This window comes from Rhincodon typus, chromosome 12, assembly GCF_021869965.1.
Source record: "Rhincodon typus isolate 14 chromosome 12, sRhiTyp1.1, whole genome shotgun sequence".
NCBI classification, from domain to species: Eukaryota; Metazoa; Chordata; class Chondrichthyes; order Orectolobiformes; family Rhincodontidae; genus Rhincodon; species Rhincodon typus.
This window is the reverse complement of record NC_063343.1, coordinates 38,681,858-38,698,767: the sequence shown is the minus strand read 5'-3', so window position 1 is coordinate 38,698,767 and position 16,910 is coordinate 38,681,858. Positions and strand designations below refer to the sequence as shown.

Below are 16,910 nucleotides of genomic sequence, written 5' to 3'. Positions count from 1 at the left end.
TTCTTTTTGGCTAGCAAAATGAGATAGAAGCTGCACCAACACTTAGTTTTTCTAATGTAAGAACCTGATTGTCCCTGAATCTCAATGGAATTTCACAATCTAGTTGGGTGGACAGTCTGCTGTGGTATCCTACCCAATTTATAACGAGACCCTGTTTTGACTATTTTTTGCTGAGGAGTTGTTGAACCCATTTAGGTTTCTATAATATCTGCAAGAGTTCACTGTTGTTTTCCGATTCTAGCACAAAAAGTAACAGCTTCATTGGAATCTACATCTTAGTTGCCAGACCAACACCCAACATACTAGGCTACCATTTCCCTACTGGATAAAGGACAAACAAATCACATAGTCTGGGGCAGGGTATGTGCAATTTGGTAAGAACGCACAGGGAGTAAGCAGATCTTTCTTTCATGATAATATTCACCAGGCTCACAGGAAACACCTGTTATAAAAATTATACTTGGCCTACAGAAATGTACACCATGGCATATAAAGAGCATTATTACATTAAAATTGGGATAAGACTTACTGATAATAAGAAACAATTGTTTCTTGATTGTTTTTTAGTATTTTCTGTCACTAACAGTTCAACATTGTCCTTTTTGGAAGTTTAGAAAAGTGTCCATGGCAGTAGATGTAGATTAAAGTGTCCAGCTCTTGTTACAAGGGAATTTTATTGTTTTAGGAGATGGCACCTTAAGCCTATATGTTGGCCAGGAAAGATAATTGCTTCTTTCAAAGTGTGTGCAGGATCTGCTTAGAAAAAAAGCAGTAAAACAGAACACAAGAGAATATTTAAAGTAAACCAAAATTGGAGCTGACTGCCTATGTTTTCAGTTATTTCAAAAAATGGAGGACTGATCACCATAGGTAATCTAAATTTAGAAAATACTCAATGTTAAAGAGTTGCAGACATTTTCACCCTGATGTATGTAGGTGTTTTATATTTGTGTGTTTGTGTGTGTGTATTAGGAAGGATTTGCAGTTAAACACTGTCAATTAATGTACAGAATACAATTTGACCCAAAATCGTAAAAGCATATCTAATTTATTCTCCTTTTGAGAATCTTGGTGAACTGGAAAATGTCTTGGAAATAATTAAAAACTATTCCATTGAGTCCCCGATAACACAGTGTGGAGGTGGAGGAAAACAGCAGGCCAGGCGGCATCAGAGGAGCAGGAAAGCTGATGTTTCGGGTCGGGACCCTTCGTCAGAAAAAAAAAGTGTTCCACCAGCTCCACACTCTGTTATCTCTGACTCCAGCATCAGCAGTTCTTACTATCTCCGTTGATTCCCCATTGTGTAGCTCATTCTTATAAACCAAGATGCCTACTGTTTGATTTTTGGTCAACGACGAGTTAGTTGATCCCCACATAGGTGCTCTGATACTGCAATTAATCTGAAACTCCTGCATTCAGGAGAGAAAAAAAATTCATACTTCTGGTCTCTACACAGTAAATGGTGTCAGAATGAGGATTTGGCTCAACTACAACATGTTTCCCTGCAAAACTAAAATCTAAAAGACTCCTAAAATTCACAGCCAAGGTACAAAAATCAATAATGGGCACTTGGCTCAGGTACAAAATAGCAAACAGCTGTTAAAATATATCTCACTATAACAAAGAGTTGTTGTCTTCAAAGAGAAGAAGGAAAATTAATAAAGCAAGCTATCGACCTATTTTTAAAGTTAATTCCATGACAAAAGTTAAAAAATATTGCTTGACAAGGGCTGTCCCAAGGTTCATTACAGAATCGCTTCCGTAATTTAGGCACTTTTGAAATGTACGAAACATAGCAGCCAATTTGCTCACATACAAACTCCCCAGCCAGCAAAGTGATAACATTCAGGTGATCATTCTTTGTGATGTTGATTAAGGAATAAGTACTTGCCAGTACACTGGAAATAATTCCACTTCTGTTGGAATGCACTGTGGGATTTTTTGCATCTACCTGAGAAGGTAGACAGAGCTTTGGTTTAATGTCTCACCTAAAAACTTGCATCTCCAATAATGCAGAACACTTTTATTAATGCACAAGTGTCAAATACAATTTGATTGGTACTTAAACACAGAATCTTCTGAGTCAGAGACGAGAGCACATGAATTGAGCTACATCTGATAGTTATGGCATCAACTATGTATTTTCAGTCATCCTTTCCAATAGTTTAAGGTTAATTTCAAAACTTTTTGTATTTACATATAATATTTAGAAAAAAAAACACCATCTGATTACAGTGAAGTCCATTTTTTATTTCAATTATCTTGTGTCAAGGATAAATTTACTAAAAACTGAATTTTAAGCCACCTAGAATAATAAGAATCAAATACAACTATTATTTGAAATGATTGATATATAAAAATATTTTAGGAAAATATACATTTAGCAAATTAAAAGAATCAAATTTTACCCAGAATTCACAAAATAGAAAACCGATAGTTCCTGTGGTAGTGTCTCCGATAATTTCTTTGCATAGTGGACTATATTGTCATGTAGAAAACGTGAATTTGTGTTCAGTTTTTCCATTTGCATATATCCAGCTTTCACAACGTCTGGATGACAATGTCCGACTGTGAAAGGAAAAACATGTTTAAAAGCAGGAGATTCATTTTGCATACAGCTTCATAAATGAAAACTGATGACAACCATTCATTCAATGGAACCTACATCCATTATGTCCAATTCTGCTCAGCCAATAAACCATATTCTCAAATTCAAATCAGAGTTCACATAATTTCAGCACTAGCCCTCACTGCATTTAATTACAGGCAGTAACCCCCATTTAGATAGAATCATAAGATCCCTACAGTGTGGAAGCATACCATTCGGCCCATCGAGTCCACACTGACCTTCCAAAGGGCATCCCACCCAGACCCACCGCACTACCCTATCCCTGTAAGCCTACATTTCCCATGGCTAATTCACTTCACCTGTGCATCCCTGGACACTATGGGCAATTCAGCATTGCCAATCCACCTAACCTGCACATCTGTAGACTGTGGGAGGAAACAGGAGCACCCAGAAGAAACACACACACACAGGGAAAATGTGCAAACTCCACACAGACAGTCACCCAAGCTGGAAGTGAACCCAGGTCCCTAGTGCTAAGAGACACCAGTGCTAGCCACTGAGCCACTGTGCCATCCCAGATTGCCTGGTAAAGGCTGGGTAGATGTATCCCTGGATGTGAGGGGCTAATAACTGACAGTATTCATAGGGATTTAAATGTTCCTATACATAAAGATAAAGATAGTTAACATTGAGCAAGAAACTAGAAAGAAAACAATATGCTAGTATTTATTATAAAGGTGTTGGAAGTCTTGTTGCAATTATAGAGCACTTTGGTGAGATCCCAGCCTGCAGTACTATGTCTAGTTATAGCCTCCCCACCTAAGGAAGGATGTACTACAAAAAGGTTCACTAGATTTATGCTGAAATGAGATGACTATCCTATGAGGATTTATTTGTAGTCACACTCTTATACTCTGGTGTTTAAAAAAATGAGAAGTTATTTCATTGAAATATATGAAATTCTCAGAAGCTTAGCAGGGTAGATGCTGACAGCCTTATCCCCTGGGTCGCAGGTCAAGAAATGGAGGCAATGTCTCAGGATCAGAGGTCAGCTATTTAGAATGAAAAGGGGAGTGATATTTTCACTCAGGCATTGTGAATCTTTGGAACTCTTAACCTTAAACAACTGAACACATTTGGTGAGTTTATTCAGACCAAAGCAGATTTTTTTAAACATCATGGGAAATGAGCTGATGTCAGTCACAATCTTCTTGAATGGAGGAGCAAACTTATTTCTGGTCCTGTTCCTTTGGTTCATATGACATATGGTTGTTTCGCAAAATCTGAAAAAACTTTTGGGCTTTTTTTCAGGACCCTCTAGTAGCCCATAAAGCCACTATAGGCCCAGAAGAACTAATTAGAGCTTGCACTACACTCCACTTCGTTGATATCTAATTTCACACTGTTGTCCTACAACTGGCACAGGACTCCAATTTGAACAACAAGATCAGGCAGTCACTTTGTAACAATTCAATTATGTATGAGGCCCATTTCCATAGTTAATCTGTTTGGGAAACTGTAACCAAATCTTGGAAACATGTTATCCTCGAAAGACTTTTAAAAGGACTTGGCCAAGTAGTTTAACATTCTGAGTAGAAGCATTAGTAGATTCCTTTGAAAATCTTATTTATTCTTTTTTTTGTCCTTTATCAAACATCATTCTTACTGGCTGTTTGAAGCTTCATAGAAGTTTTGAGAATTCATTCAACCGCTCATCTCTCCCCAAAACTCCAAAAGTCATTTATATTCTATAATGGATGGTTTTGTGTTATATACATGTTAAATGTGATGAAAATTTCTGTGACAAAATTTCTAAATTTGGTTTAAGTTAGGGCAAAGAAAAATGAAATGACTTCATTTACAGCCTCCTTGTTTTAGCAGATTACTTTTCTATTTGATGGAAATCACAATACTGTTTGTCCTTTTTACAGCATCAAAGTTCTCTGTGTCTGAACAACTTTTTAAAAGAGATGTCAATAAGGCAAACAAAAACTCAATTCAAATCAATTAATCTGGACTGGAAATAAATTATCGTTCAGGTTTCCTTCCAAAAATATCACAATGCCTCTTCAAACATGTTTTCAATAAAAACAATTAATTTGCAAAACATTCAGAATGAATAACATTGCATAAAATGTCATTTTTTAAAAAAATAGATCTTGTGGAACTCAGTTTTTATGTACTGCATATCACTTTTCCACTTTCAAAATTCCGACTATCCAGCTTTTAACTCATCAGTCACCATGACATTTCTGCAGCTGTCTGCTGAGCCACACCCCTTGATGTGTTGACCGTCTTAAAATGATCTTCCTAAATCCCTCTCCCATCTTCTCCATCCTCACCCTCAATAACAAGTATGATGAGCACATGTCCTTCTTTGTCATGAAGATTGAGACCATCCAATTAGCTGCCTCTACCATATTCCTTGCTTTGACGAGTCCACTGTGCTGAGAAACCTAAATTTACATCTTCCTCTAGTTTCTTCCTATCTCATCTTATGCTCTTTCTGAGCTCATCTTGCTTCTAAGACTTATGTCTGGCTTGATCAACACTATTCTGACCAAACTGCTGACTAATTGCTCCCGATATCCACATTAATCGAGATTATAAATGACCCCTCAGGTGTTGGCTGTCTCTCCTTCAAATCTGCCATCCTCAAAAAATGCTGCCCCCTCTTCGTTGTAAAACACTGCCTCATCTCTAACCTGCCTTTCCTCTCTAGAAGCCTTGGTCACGTTTTTGCCCCTTTTCCTGCAAATCATTGTTTGGATCCCTCAGATCAGGTTTTCCTCGGTACCAAAACCGCTGTCATCAAAACCCCAAGTGACATCCTGTGTGACTACTATAAAGGTAAACCATCTCTGTTCATCCTTGTTATCTGTCTGTAACTTTTCACACAGTTGACCACACCATCTTTCTCCAACATCTGTTCAAATTACAGCTTGACTGGAGGTGGGGAGAAGGAAGGTGCAGTCTACTGAATAATACTGAATACTGAGAGATCAGCGGTTGAATGAATTCTATTGAACAATTTGTTGGAACCATGGATTCAGCAGCAATAGAATCGTTTCCCCCTCTCAGACTACTAGTTCTGGTGATCCACAAGGATTTATCCTTGGCCCCTTCTATATTTCATCTACATCATCTGAAAACCAGTGTCATTTCCCATATGTATGCTGATGACACCCAGCTCTACCTAATTTGCAGCTTTGCTTTTAATTATCCCTCAGTCTCAGCTATCCGTAGCTCTGTAAATTTTGCTAAGGGACCGGAGGGGCAACTTTTTCTTGTAGAGGGTGAAGCGTGTATGGAATGAGCTGCCAGAGGAAGTGGTGGAGGCTGGTACAAAATAATTCATTTAAAAAGGCATCTGGATGGGTATATGAATAGGAAGGGTTCAGAGGGATATGGGCCAAATGCTGGCAAATGAGACTAGATTAATTTAGGATATCTGATCTGCATAAACGAGTTAGACTGAAGGGGCTGTTTCTGTGCTCTACATAACCATCTAAGATATCTGCACTCCTCCAATTCTGACCTCCTGAATAACCCTGATTTTACTCACTTTATAACTTGTAGTCATACCTTTGTGGAGTTCCCTCCCTCTTTCGTCCTTTAAAATGCTCCTTAAAATCCACTGCTTTGATCAAGCTTTTGATAATTGCCCCTAATGGGCTCAGTCAACTTTTGTTTGATGATGCTTCTGTCAAGCACCTTGGGACATTCTAATATATTGAAAATGTTAAATAATTGAAAGCTGTTACTGTTTCAGTAAGTTTAAAGGTAAACATTGACTGTCTAAAACGATCAGAATCAAGTTAATTGTCTTGAAAGAGATTTCTGCTTCCAAAATGTTCAAAAATGCGCAAACAGCCTGTGCTGTAGCAGAGGAATAAATGATAAGGCTAATCCATTGTGTCTTAATAAAGATTACTTTAATCAGTGCTTTACACACAGCACTCCAAAATACTAGATAACAAGGTGTAGAGCTGGATGAACAGAGTTGAAATGGTTCACAACTGGGAGGTGCAGTTGTTTAGTGCGAACCGAGTGTAGGTGTTCTGCAAAGCGGTCCCCAAGCCTCCGTTTGGTTTCCCCGATGTAGAGGAGGCCACAACGGGAACAGCGGATGCACTATACCACATTAGCAGATGGGCAGGTGAACATCTGCTTGATGTGGAAAGTCTTCTTGAGGCCTGGGATAGGGGTGAGGGGGGAGGTGTAGGGGCAGGTGTAGCACTTCCTGCGGTTGCAGGGAAAAGTGCCGGGTGAGGTGGGGCTGGAGGGCGGTGTGGAGCGGACAAGGGAGTCACGGAGAGAGTGGTCCCTCCGGAAAGCAGATAAGGGTGGGGAGGGAAAAATGTCTTTGGTGGTGGGGTCAGATTGTAGATGGCGGAAGTGTCGGAGGATGATGCGTTGGATCTGGAGGTTGGTGGGGTGGTACGTGAGGACGAGGGGGATTCTGTTTTGGTTGTTATTGCGGGGAGGGGGTGTGAGGGATGAGTTGGGGGAAATGCTGGAGACACAGTCGAGGGCGTTCTCTCCCTGGACTGACCCATCTCCTCCCTACCTCCCCACCTTTACTGGCTCCATCCCCGCCCCTTTGACCGGTCTGTCTCCTCTCCACCTATCTTCTCCTCTATCCATTTTCTATCCACCTCCCCCTCTCTCCCTATTTATTTCAGAATCCCCTTCCCCTCCCCCATTTCAGAAGAAGGGTCTAGCCCCAAAACGTCAGCCTTCGTGCTCCTCTGATGCTGCTTGACCTGCTGTGTTCATCCAGCTCTACACCTTGTTGTCTCGGATTCTCCAGCATCTGCAGTTTCTACTAACTCCAAAATACGACTTCAGTTGATGAAAGTTCTGTATGTGCATATTTATACCTGTAGATGGTGCTCTGCTTCCAGCCACTGATTGCAATTTAGATATTTTGTCAGTATATTCAGCCCCTATGCCTATGAAGTATATTTTTAAACCCGTTTCAAGTGGAGAATAGCCTGTACACAGAAAGCAGGATGAATATTGGTCAATTACTGCCTCAACAGTCCAGTCTCAGACGTCAAAGTAATACAGGCTGAATAGACTGGGGCTATTTTCCTTGTGCCATTGAAGGCTGAGGGGTGACCTTATAGAGGTTTATGAAATCATAAGGGACATGAATAAGGTGAATAGGCAAGGTCTTTTCCCCAGGGTAGGAGAGTCCAAAACTAGAGGGGATAGGTTTAAGGTGAGAGGGGAAAGATTTAAAAGGGACTTAAAGGGCAATGTTTTCACACAGAGGGTGATGCATGTATGAACTGAGCTGCCAGCGGAAGTGGTGGAGGCTGGTACAATTACAACATTTAAAAGGCATCCGGATGGGTATATGAACAGGAAGTGTTTAGCGGGATAGGGGCCAAATGCTGGCAAATGGGATTCGATTAATTTTGGATATCTGGTCAGCCTGGATGAGTTGGACCGAAGGGTCTGTTTCCATGCTGTACGTCTCTATGACTTGAATGGAAGTTGTTGTCAACAGCTCCATCTAGCGACATTTGTCCAACAATAATGTGCTGACTAATGCTCAGTTTGAGTTTGTGATTCACCAGGACTGCTCGACTCCAGAACTGAAGCAGCCATATTCCAAACATGGGCAAGGACCTGAATTCCTGAGGTGAGACAAGATTAGCTGCCCTTGACACCAAGGTGTAGCATCAGGAAGTCCTGGTAAAACTGAACTAGTTGAGAATCGGGGAGAACTGTCCATTGGTTGAAGCCATTGAACACTCGGGTTGTGACTACTGTAGAATAATTAGTTGAACACCTGGACACTACTGTTGGTGTTTCTCAGGATAGGGTCTTAGCTTTAAACATCTTCAGCTGTTGATCAATGATCTTCCCTTCTACATTATGTTAGAAGTAGGGATGTGGGTTCTTGAGGTACAATGGTAGTGTCTTTACTTCTGGACTAGAGCCCTAGTTCAAGGCCCACCTAGTCCAGAGGTCTGTCATAACATATCTGAACAATGATTAAAAAGACTTTTAAGTAGGAATGATTGTTGAATACTAAATAGTTCAGAACACTGCAAAAGACAAGACAGGACGGAGTATAGCCCCAGTAGTAAGGGAATGACATGAGGGCATTAGTCATTAAGGATCGTGGCTCGGGAAAGCTGGAAGTCACATCAGTATGGCTGAGATTCGGAACAGCTTGAGTTAGAAAATCCTGGTGCAAGTAGATGATAGGCCCCTAACAGTGAATTGCTGAAGCTTGTAACAAACACAATGCAATTAATTGTATGGTGACTTTACATCTTCATATAAACTGGCCTAATCAAATTGATAAAGATAGACTGCAAGAATGCTTTTGTTAGAGTTTCTGGAACAATACAATGTGGAACCTGTGTGATTGGAATGAGGTCAGCCAGGTGGATCTCATAAAATGAGTTCCCTGATTGGGCTGTTAACCTGGTCCAATCAAGAGCCCTGGCTGACAGATATAAACAGGAGTGTCACTCTAGGATCCAGCTCTGAGCTGGCTGGATCAGTGTCATGTACTGTGTGCATGTAAATAGAGAGTGACTTGGTGACAGGATATCAGCCTTTATGGAATTATTTCAGTGGCGATGAGAGAAAAAAGAAGCCCCTGCACAGATTTGCTCGCAACAGTTGGCTTTAAATTGGAGTAAGCATTTCTGGCATCACGCTATTATTTGGGAAGTTTGACTCATTCGATCCTTGGAAGAGTGGGTCCAAAGTATAGAAAGAACATGTTATATTTTCCAGGCAAATAACATGAGACAAATGAAAAGCAATGTGGCAGTGCTGGCTCAAGGTAGCCCAGCAGAGAGAAATGCCTGATAGTGTATGCTGAACGAAAGTAGGCTCTGATAGAGAAGGAAGGTTTGGCGGTCATCTTTTGTGTGATGAAGTTCCACCAATACCTTTACAGATGTAAATTTGTAATAGTAACAGACCACAAACCACTGTTTCGGCTACTTAAAGAGACAGGGCCATTCCACCGATAGCTTCAGGTTGAATTCAGCAGTGGGCCTTTATTCTGAGCACATACAATTACATGTTGGAACACTATCGGGGAGGCCAAGTGGCAATTGCAGATGCGCTGAGCCAACCAGATTGAAACCTTTCTGGACCCGGTGAAGACCCCATATTATTATGGGGTGAAAGAGTGATTGTCCTGAGCAAAGGCCAGATACTGGCTGAACTCCTCCAGGAGTGTCCAAAATGAAGATATTGACAAAAAGTTATGTCCAGCGGTCAGGATTGGATGCTGACATAGCTGTGTTGGTGGGGCAGTGCCCAGCTTGCTGACAATGATGAAAATTACTGCCAGCAGCTGCCCTGCATTTGTGTGATTGTTCAGGTAAACCCTGGACTTAGTTACAAGCTGACTACGCCAGTCCTTTCGTAGGGTCTATGTTTTCAGTCATTTTTGATGAGCATAGAGTTCATTCATCAAACACGGGGACAATGATTGAAAAGCTGTGAGCATCTTTTGAAATACATAGACTCCCAGCATTGGTCACATATACGGCTGGGAATTTGAGTATTTCCTAAAGTCGAATGGCATTCGCCATGCAAGGACAGCCCCATACCATCCATTGTCCAACGCTCTGGCGGAAAGAGCTGTCCAAACTTTGAAGGCAGGCTTAAAGAAACCATTTACAGCTTCACTCGAAACCAAAATGTCCTGGTTCCTGTTTGATTATAGGACCACCTCTCTCGCTACACAGACAGCTCCAGCACTATTGCTAATGTGGAGAAGACGCCGCACCAGGTTAAATCTGATCTTCTAAGTGGTGGTGGTGGTGGGTGGTTAGGGTGGAGTTGCGAAACAGCATTAGGAAAGCCAATGCTGGACACAAGACTTCTCTAAGCAAGAAAGGCAGCTTACTTCATTGGACAAAGTCTGGTGTAGGAACAACAGGAATAGCCCTGCTGATTAAAAGGGCACAGTCAACACAAGGTCAGGTCCCATGATGTTCAAAGTTTGGGTAGGTAAGGCGGTCCTGAAGAACAACGTGGCCCACATGAAAGCTGCAGCCTCGCAAACAGGGCTGGAGCAAAACATACCCGGCCCCTCAGAACATCTGGCAAGGCTGTCAGAACTCGTGGATTCTCTCCTTCCGTCAAGTGGCTAAGAAACCTCTAAGGACGAGATGGACCCGGCAGATGTCACAAACTGCCATTATCGCCTGTGGAAGATGAGCTTTGGCCGAGATGCTCTGGGCTATGGTCTAGTACACGCTGCTAGTATCCAAGGCAGAGTCAGAGGAATCAGATCTGGTGTGAAAACACCCCAGGAGAAGCTACACGAAAAAGAATGGGCCTAGGTCCCAGGATGTAGAGGGGGAGGGATGTTGTGATTGGAATGACACCAGTCAGGCATACCTCATGGATTGGGGCTGTTAAGCTGGTCTAATCAGGTAGTTCTGGCTGACAGATATAAACAGAGGTGTCTCCTTGGAGAAGGAGCACGCGTTGTCCACCAATACTCTCTTGATACTTTTCAGAAGAGATAGGCACCACGGGGTGTGGAGTGCCTTATCTCCCTCTCCAATTCCATTTCCCTCCCCCTCACTTTTTTTCTTTCATGTAGGCTTTGCCCCTAGGGGCTGTGCTTGATACTGATTCTTTGGTCACATAGCTGTTTTTCTTTCTGCTGGTGGTATGTTAATAAAGTTATTTGCAAACCTGGAGTTTTTTTTTAAACTGTGTCTCACACCTGCACACGCACAACAAGGGTGCTGGAGAACAAGAAACAAAAGGGATTAAATAAAGGGGAAAAATATGCATATATATAACCAGGAGATTAGAATCTCCTCTGTTGAAGTGACTGACTGTGAGCCGGCTGGTAGCAAAAAAAATAAACAGAAGTGTCAGGGTTTCTGCTCAGTCTAGGAGCCAGCTCTCATCTAGCTGGGTCAGTGTCATGTACTAGGCACATGTAAATAAAGAATGACTTGGTGATAGGATACCAGCCTTCATGGAGTTATTTTAGAACCAAATAGGGATAAACCTATTTTAGATGTAGTATTGTTTATTGAGACCTAATTAATTAATAATCTCATTGCAAAACATGCACTGGGAAATACAGTCAAAATACAATTGAATTTCATATGTTTGAAAGTGACATGACTCTTAAAATTTTTAAATAAAGCCAATTTAAAGAAACAATTCAAAGTATTCAGTGAAAATAAATTCCACTTAAAAACAAACAAAACCTTAACAAAATAGATTCATCCAGGCCTTAAGACGTTAAGCATAGCATCAGATTAAAATAGAAGGTTTATAATGTTGCAAGGAATAGTGGTAAATTTGAGGAATAAGAATGTTTTAGATTCCAGCAACTGATGATAAAATGTTGCTACAAGAGGGGAAAAAAAGTAGAAAGCAAAGTAGCCAGGAACATATTTAAAAAAATTGTAAGAAGTGTAAGTGTTACACACAGCTTCCCTAATGGTTATGTAAGCTTTGTCATCCGTTTAAATGATCTTCTTACCATGAGCAACATTATTAATACAGTCCAAATATTTTCTGTCCTTTTCATCAAACATATATTGCCCCTGAGCTCTGACAATCTTGATAGGGTCATCTGGAAAAAAAAGCCTGCAAGAAGATCTGAAAATAAAATGTAGAGATCACAATGTAACTAAATCATTTATAGATTTTTGAAACTTTTATTCTTTTAATCTTTCCTAATGCTATTTTTAACTGCACTATATATTACCATTAAAACAAAACTTGAAGTCTTTGTAACACAATGCTGTCTTAGTGAGTAAAATTTGTTCTACTCAGCTGTCCACAGTACAGGATTTTTAAATATATGCTGGTTGTTTCTTTGTACTGGATACTTATATCCTATGAATTCTACACCAGGGCCCTCCATTGGTTCATATTTGAGGAGAATGAGGCATTCACCTGGAGCTCAGATACACCTCAACATATAATCACAGAAGATAGGATTTAAGTGTGCCATAACATCTCTTTTGTAATTATGTGGGTTGGGGTAGGGAGGCATTGGTTAACGTTTTTAGTTAACACCGAAGGATTTTTTTTTTAGAAATTCTATTCACTTGTAATCTCAAACACACCAAATTTGGTCAATTTTGTAAAATTGAAGTAACGAGAATCAGAAGAACTCATTGGGTTAAACTTAGCATAAAGGGAGATAGGATGTTGCAGGGAATAGAGAGTTTGAATTATAAGAAGAGGCTGGATAGGCTGGGACTTTTTTCATTAGCGCATTGGAGGTTGAGAAGTGACCTTATAGAGGTTTATAAAAAAATGACAGGTATAGACAAGGTGAGTGGCAGGTGTCTTTTCCCTAGGATGGGGGATTTCAAGACTAGGGGACATATTTTTAAGGTGAGAGGAGAAAGATTTAAAAAAGAGAGGCAATTTTTTTATGTAGAGTTTGTGTGTGGAATGAACTTCCAGAGGAGGTGGTGGATGCAGCTACAGCCACAACATTTAAAAGACTTTTAGATAAGTACACGAATAGGAAATGTTTGGAGGAATATTGACCGAGTACAGACAGGTGGGACTAGTTTACTTTTGGGATTATTGTCAACATGGACTGGTTGGACCGAAGGGTCTGTTTCCATACTGTATGACTCTATGACAATGACTCTATTTGTGTTTGTTGAACACCAATCATCTCAGGCCAGGACACTGATGCTGGAGTTCGTCAGGGCAGCATTCCAAGCCCAAATATCTTCAGTTGCTTTATCAATGAGCTTTCCTCCACTATAAAGGTTAGAAATGCTCAGTTTACAGTGCAATTCACATCTTCTAACAGTCTGACCACATTTACTGAAAGAGTTGGACATTTAGGCTTTGTATTAAAAGTGTGGCAAGGAACATTTGCACCAGACAAGTGCTAAGTAAAAACCATTCCCAACAAAGGAAATTCGAACCGTTTCTTTTGATGTCAAACGATATTACCAATAATGAATATACAACCATCAACACCCCAGGATTTACCATTGACCTGAAAGTTAATTAGGAGAGCAACATAAATGCTGTGGCTACAATAGGAGCTCATAGGCCAGGATACAAGACGACCACCTGCCCTTATTTTGATGGCTTGTCTCACGTCTTTTAAAGGTCTTTTTGTTTCAATTCTAGGACAGCCCCATGGCTGACTAGGCTGGGCCTGAAAGTCTCCTTTGTTTTTGTCTCTGCTTATTTTGTGAGCACAGACAGTAAAGTTGTGGCCAGTTACAACCACCAATTACATCTATTCCATTCCACAAATGAAGCGTTCTTTATTTTGTTTCAAAGTTAGCCATCTGCCTGGATGAATGTAATTCCAACAAGGCCATCTACTTGAAGGACACGTCTCCACTAGCCACCCTTTAGGAGCTAAATTTAGGAACAACCTGTACATGGATGTTACATAAGCAGCCCTCCAGGAATGTCTCCAATCAGCTCATCTACACAGTAATAACACTTTCAATTCTTCACGACCACTTTACACAAACAGTGGGGAGACTGATAAAAGGAGCTGTAATTTGCTCATTGCTGATAAGGCTGAAACAAGCCGCAAACTTGGTAAAATGGACATTGCTCCCCCTGGCCCGGTTATAAATCGCAGCGAGAGCACACTTGACTGAATACATACGCGATGTACTTCTTTCGGAGAGTTAAGGTTTCTTTTTTATCGTAAAGTTCAGAAGCCATGCTCAGCTGCAAGTTGTTGGTCTGTCCCAGACTCACGTCGATCTTGCACTCTTCCTCCGCGAACGTCAGCACTTGGGATTTGTTTTAGCATTGGGTCCGGCGAACTCGGACGTGAATCCAGAGAGGCTTGTCCCGGCAGAGAACTGGTTCCCGCTCCCCCCCGTCCCCGTCCCCATCATACAGGGTACCACTGCTGCAGGGTCCTGCTAGTTTATTTGTCATACAGTGTACCACTGCTGCAGGGTCCTGCTAGTTTATTTGTCATTTGATTGATAACGCGCGGTCACGCAAGAACGTAACCATGGCGTTATAGGAGAAATACCTGTAATGTGTTTACTGGTCGAGTAGTTCGCATGGTCTTAGAGACACCCTGTTCTACCCAACAATAAGCTGGTGGACCCGGTTGTTTTGAAACAATCGTAAATGCTTGTCCCGCAAATGTTTCCAAAAAAATCAAATGATTATGGTCCGTATAGATAACAATATTGTCCTCATTGTTGGTAATGTATATGCCAAAATGCTGATCAGCCAGTGCAAGACCCATTGTCTCTTTTTTCTGTAGTTGAATATCTTTTGTTGATGTGGTAATTTCTTCAAAAAAGAATTGACAGGCCATTCATCAACAGCCAGTTCGAACAGCTTTGCATAATTTGGCACAGTTTAAAACAGTACCATTGTTGGTACAGCTTTCAAATTTTTAAAGGCAAGTTAACACCTTTCCTTCCATTCAAATTTTCTGCCTTTTAAAAGTGCAACAACAGTGCTTAAGTGTGATAGAATCCACTCGTGCCAAAATAATGCATAATTTCACATTTTGTCTTCTACATGGAAAATCAAAGCAGCCTGTACAGCTGCTTCTCTAGGTGTGATTTGACCTTGTCCCAGAGTATGGTACAAAGAAGTCACCTTGGCCCTGGCACATTCATTCTTATCCACATTTATGACTAATTTTGCTTTTCGTAGCCAAAGAATTCAATCAAGTGTGTAAATGCTCTTCCCAGGTTGGGCTATAAGCAACCAAATGTAAACAAGAGAACTACTAATCCTTCTACCTCTTTATCAGTTAACCATTGAAACATTGCTGGTGCATTTTTTGTTCCAAATTGATACAACTTTGGACCAGATAAATCCATCTGCTGTAACAAAAGCCAAGATTTCATAGCCCACTTGGTTAAAAGAACTTGCCAATATGCATTTAGTAACTTGATTTTAGGAATGGGTGTGTCCAAATAATTTGACACAATCCTCCAGTCTTGGTATAGGATATGAGTCAATTGTCATAACCATACTGACTTTATAATAATCAATATGGAATATTTGTGACTCATCCAGTTTTGGCACCATCATGATGTCTCCAGCTACTTTGATCCAGTTCCATAAAGTCATTGTCTATCATAACCTTTCCGCATCTGAGCTAATCTCTCTGGATTGAGTCTAAACAGATATTGCTTTATAGGTACTGCATTCCCCACATTAACATCATGAATAACCAAAATGACCTTTCCTGGCCTATTCCTATGGATTCATTTATAATTCTGTGTTAGCCTTTGTAAGTCACTTCAGTAGTTTTCAGGAAGATAAGACATGATGTTATCTAATCTTTTAACTTCCTCTGTGTTTTCCAATTTGATTTTTGGAAATTAACTTCTGAATTTTCCATTTCAGATTCATTCTTCCATTGCACTAGTGTTTCTCTTTCACTCCCTACTTCCTTCACTAGTCTAAGTACACTTTCTCTCGATTGCCATCCCTATCAGTGTATCTTTTCAGTATATTGACCTCACACACTCACTGACATTTTCTTCTGTCTGAAGTGCTCATTACATAATTTATACCGTTAAGTCTCTCCTTAATTTGATAAAGTCCAGTGAACCTTGCTTTTAATGGTTCCCCACAGACAGGCAACAACCTTCCCTCCTGCAACAAAATTTCAAAAAATCTCTGGCCTTTTTGCCTGCTCTAGTTTACATTATTTGTTGAGTTTCCTTCAAATGGTTTTCTAGTCAACCCATGTGTCAGTCCGATTCTGTCTAAAATTTGAGACATTGGTTGGAAGTGTTGTTTCTGAGCTTTAGTTTATTAACTTTCTGAAATCATTTTAAGTGATCATCTTACCTCATCTTATTTCAAAGAGACCAAATTCTATGGACTCATTTCTCTAATGGCAAATAGTAACAAAAGAATACCCAAAGGAATTCCGATTCCTGGTTTTTGGTAGGCATCCTACATAATCAGACATCACATGACACCAGGTTAAAGTCCAATAGATTTTATTTGAAATCACACAAGCTTTCAGAGTGCAGCCCCTTTGTTAGGTGCAGCACCTGACTGAACCTGATGAAGGGGCTGTGCTCCAAAAGCTTGTGTGATTTCAAATAAACCTGATGTTGTGTGACTTCTGACTTTGTCCACCTCAGTCCATCACTGGCACCACCACATTATGGCTACCATCCTACATAATCTATTTAGATCCCGCTAAATGTTACCACAAAAGCTAGTATTGGAAATACCCATTTCTGAAGAAGGGTCTACGCCCAAAACGTCAGCTTTCCTGCTCCTTTGATGCTGCTTGGCCTGCTGTGCTCATCCAGCTCTACACCTTACTATCTCAGATTCTCCAGCATCTGCAGTTCCTACTATCTCTGAAACAATTTTA

The 16,910-nt window shown here is 40.5% G+C and overlaps 1 protein-coding gene across 5 annotated transcripts in view; it reads right to left on the bottom strand.

Annotated features, from left to right (window-relative positions):
- Positions 1–14,507, bottom strand: part of phykpl (5-phosphohydroxy-L-lysine phospho-lyase) — a 38,798-nt gene extending 24,291 nt beyond the window's left edge. For 4 of the 5 annotated variants that reach the window (XR_007263399.1, XM_020525745.2, XM_048603855.1 and 1 more), the window contains exons 1-3: positions 14,196–14,507; positions 12,072–12,190; positions 2,409–2,568 (exon numbers count right to left, since the gene is read on the bottom strand). Coding sequence is in view for 4 of the 5 variants with exons in the window: in XM_020525745.2 (XP_020381334.1) it covers positions 2,409–2,568; positions 12,072–12,190; positions 14,196–14,254 (338 nt within the window). In the remaining variant the exon portion in view is untranslated. The remainder of the gene's footprint in view (positions 1–2,408; positions 2,569–12,071; positions 12,191–14,195) is intronic. The other variant, XM_048603856.1, reaches the window with a different exon arrangement.
- Between the last annotated feature and the right edge of the window lie 2,403 nt (positions 14,508–16,910).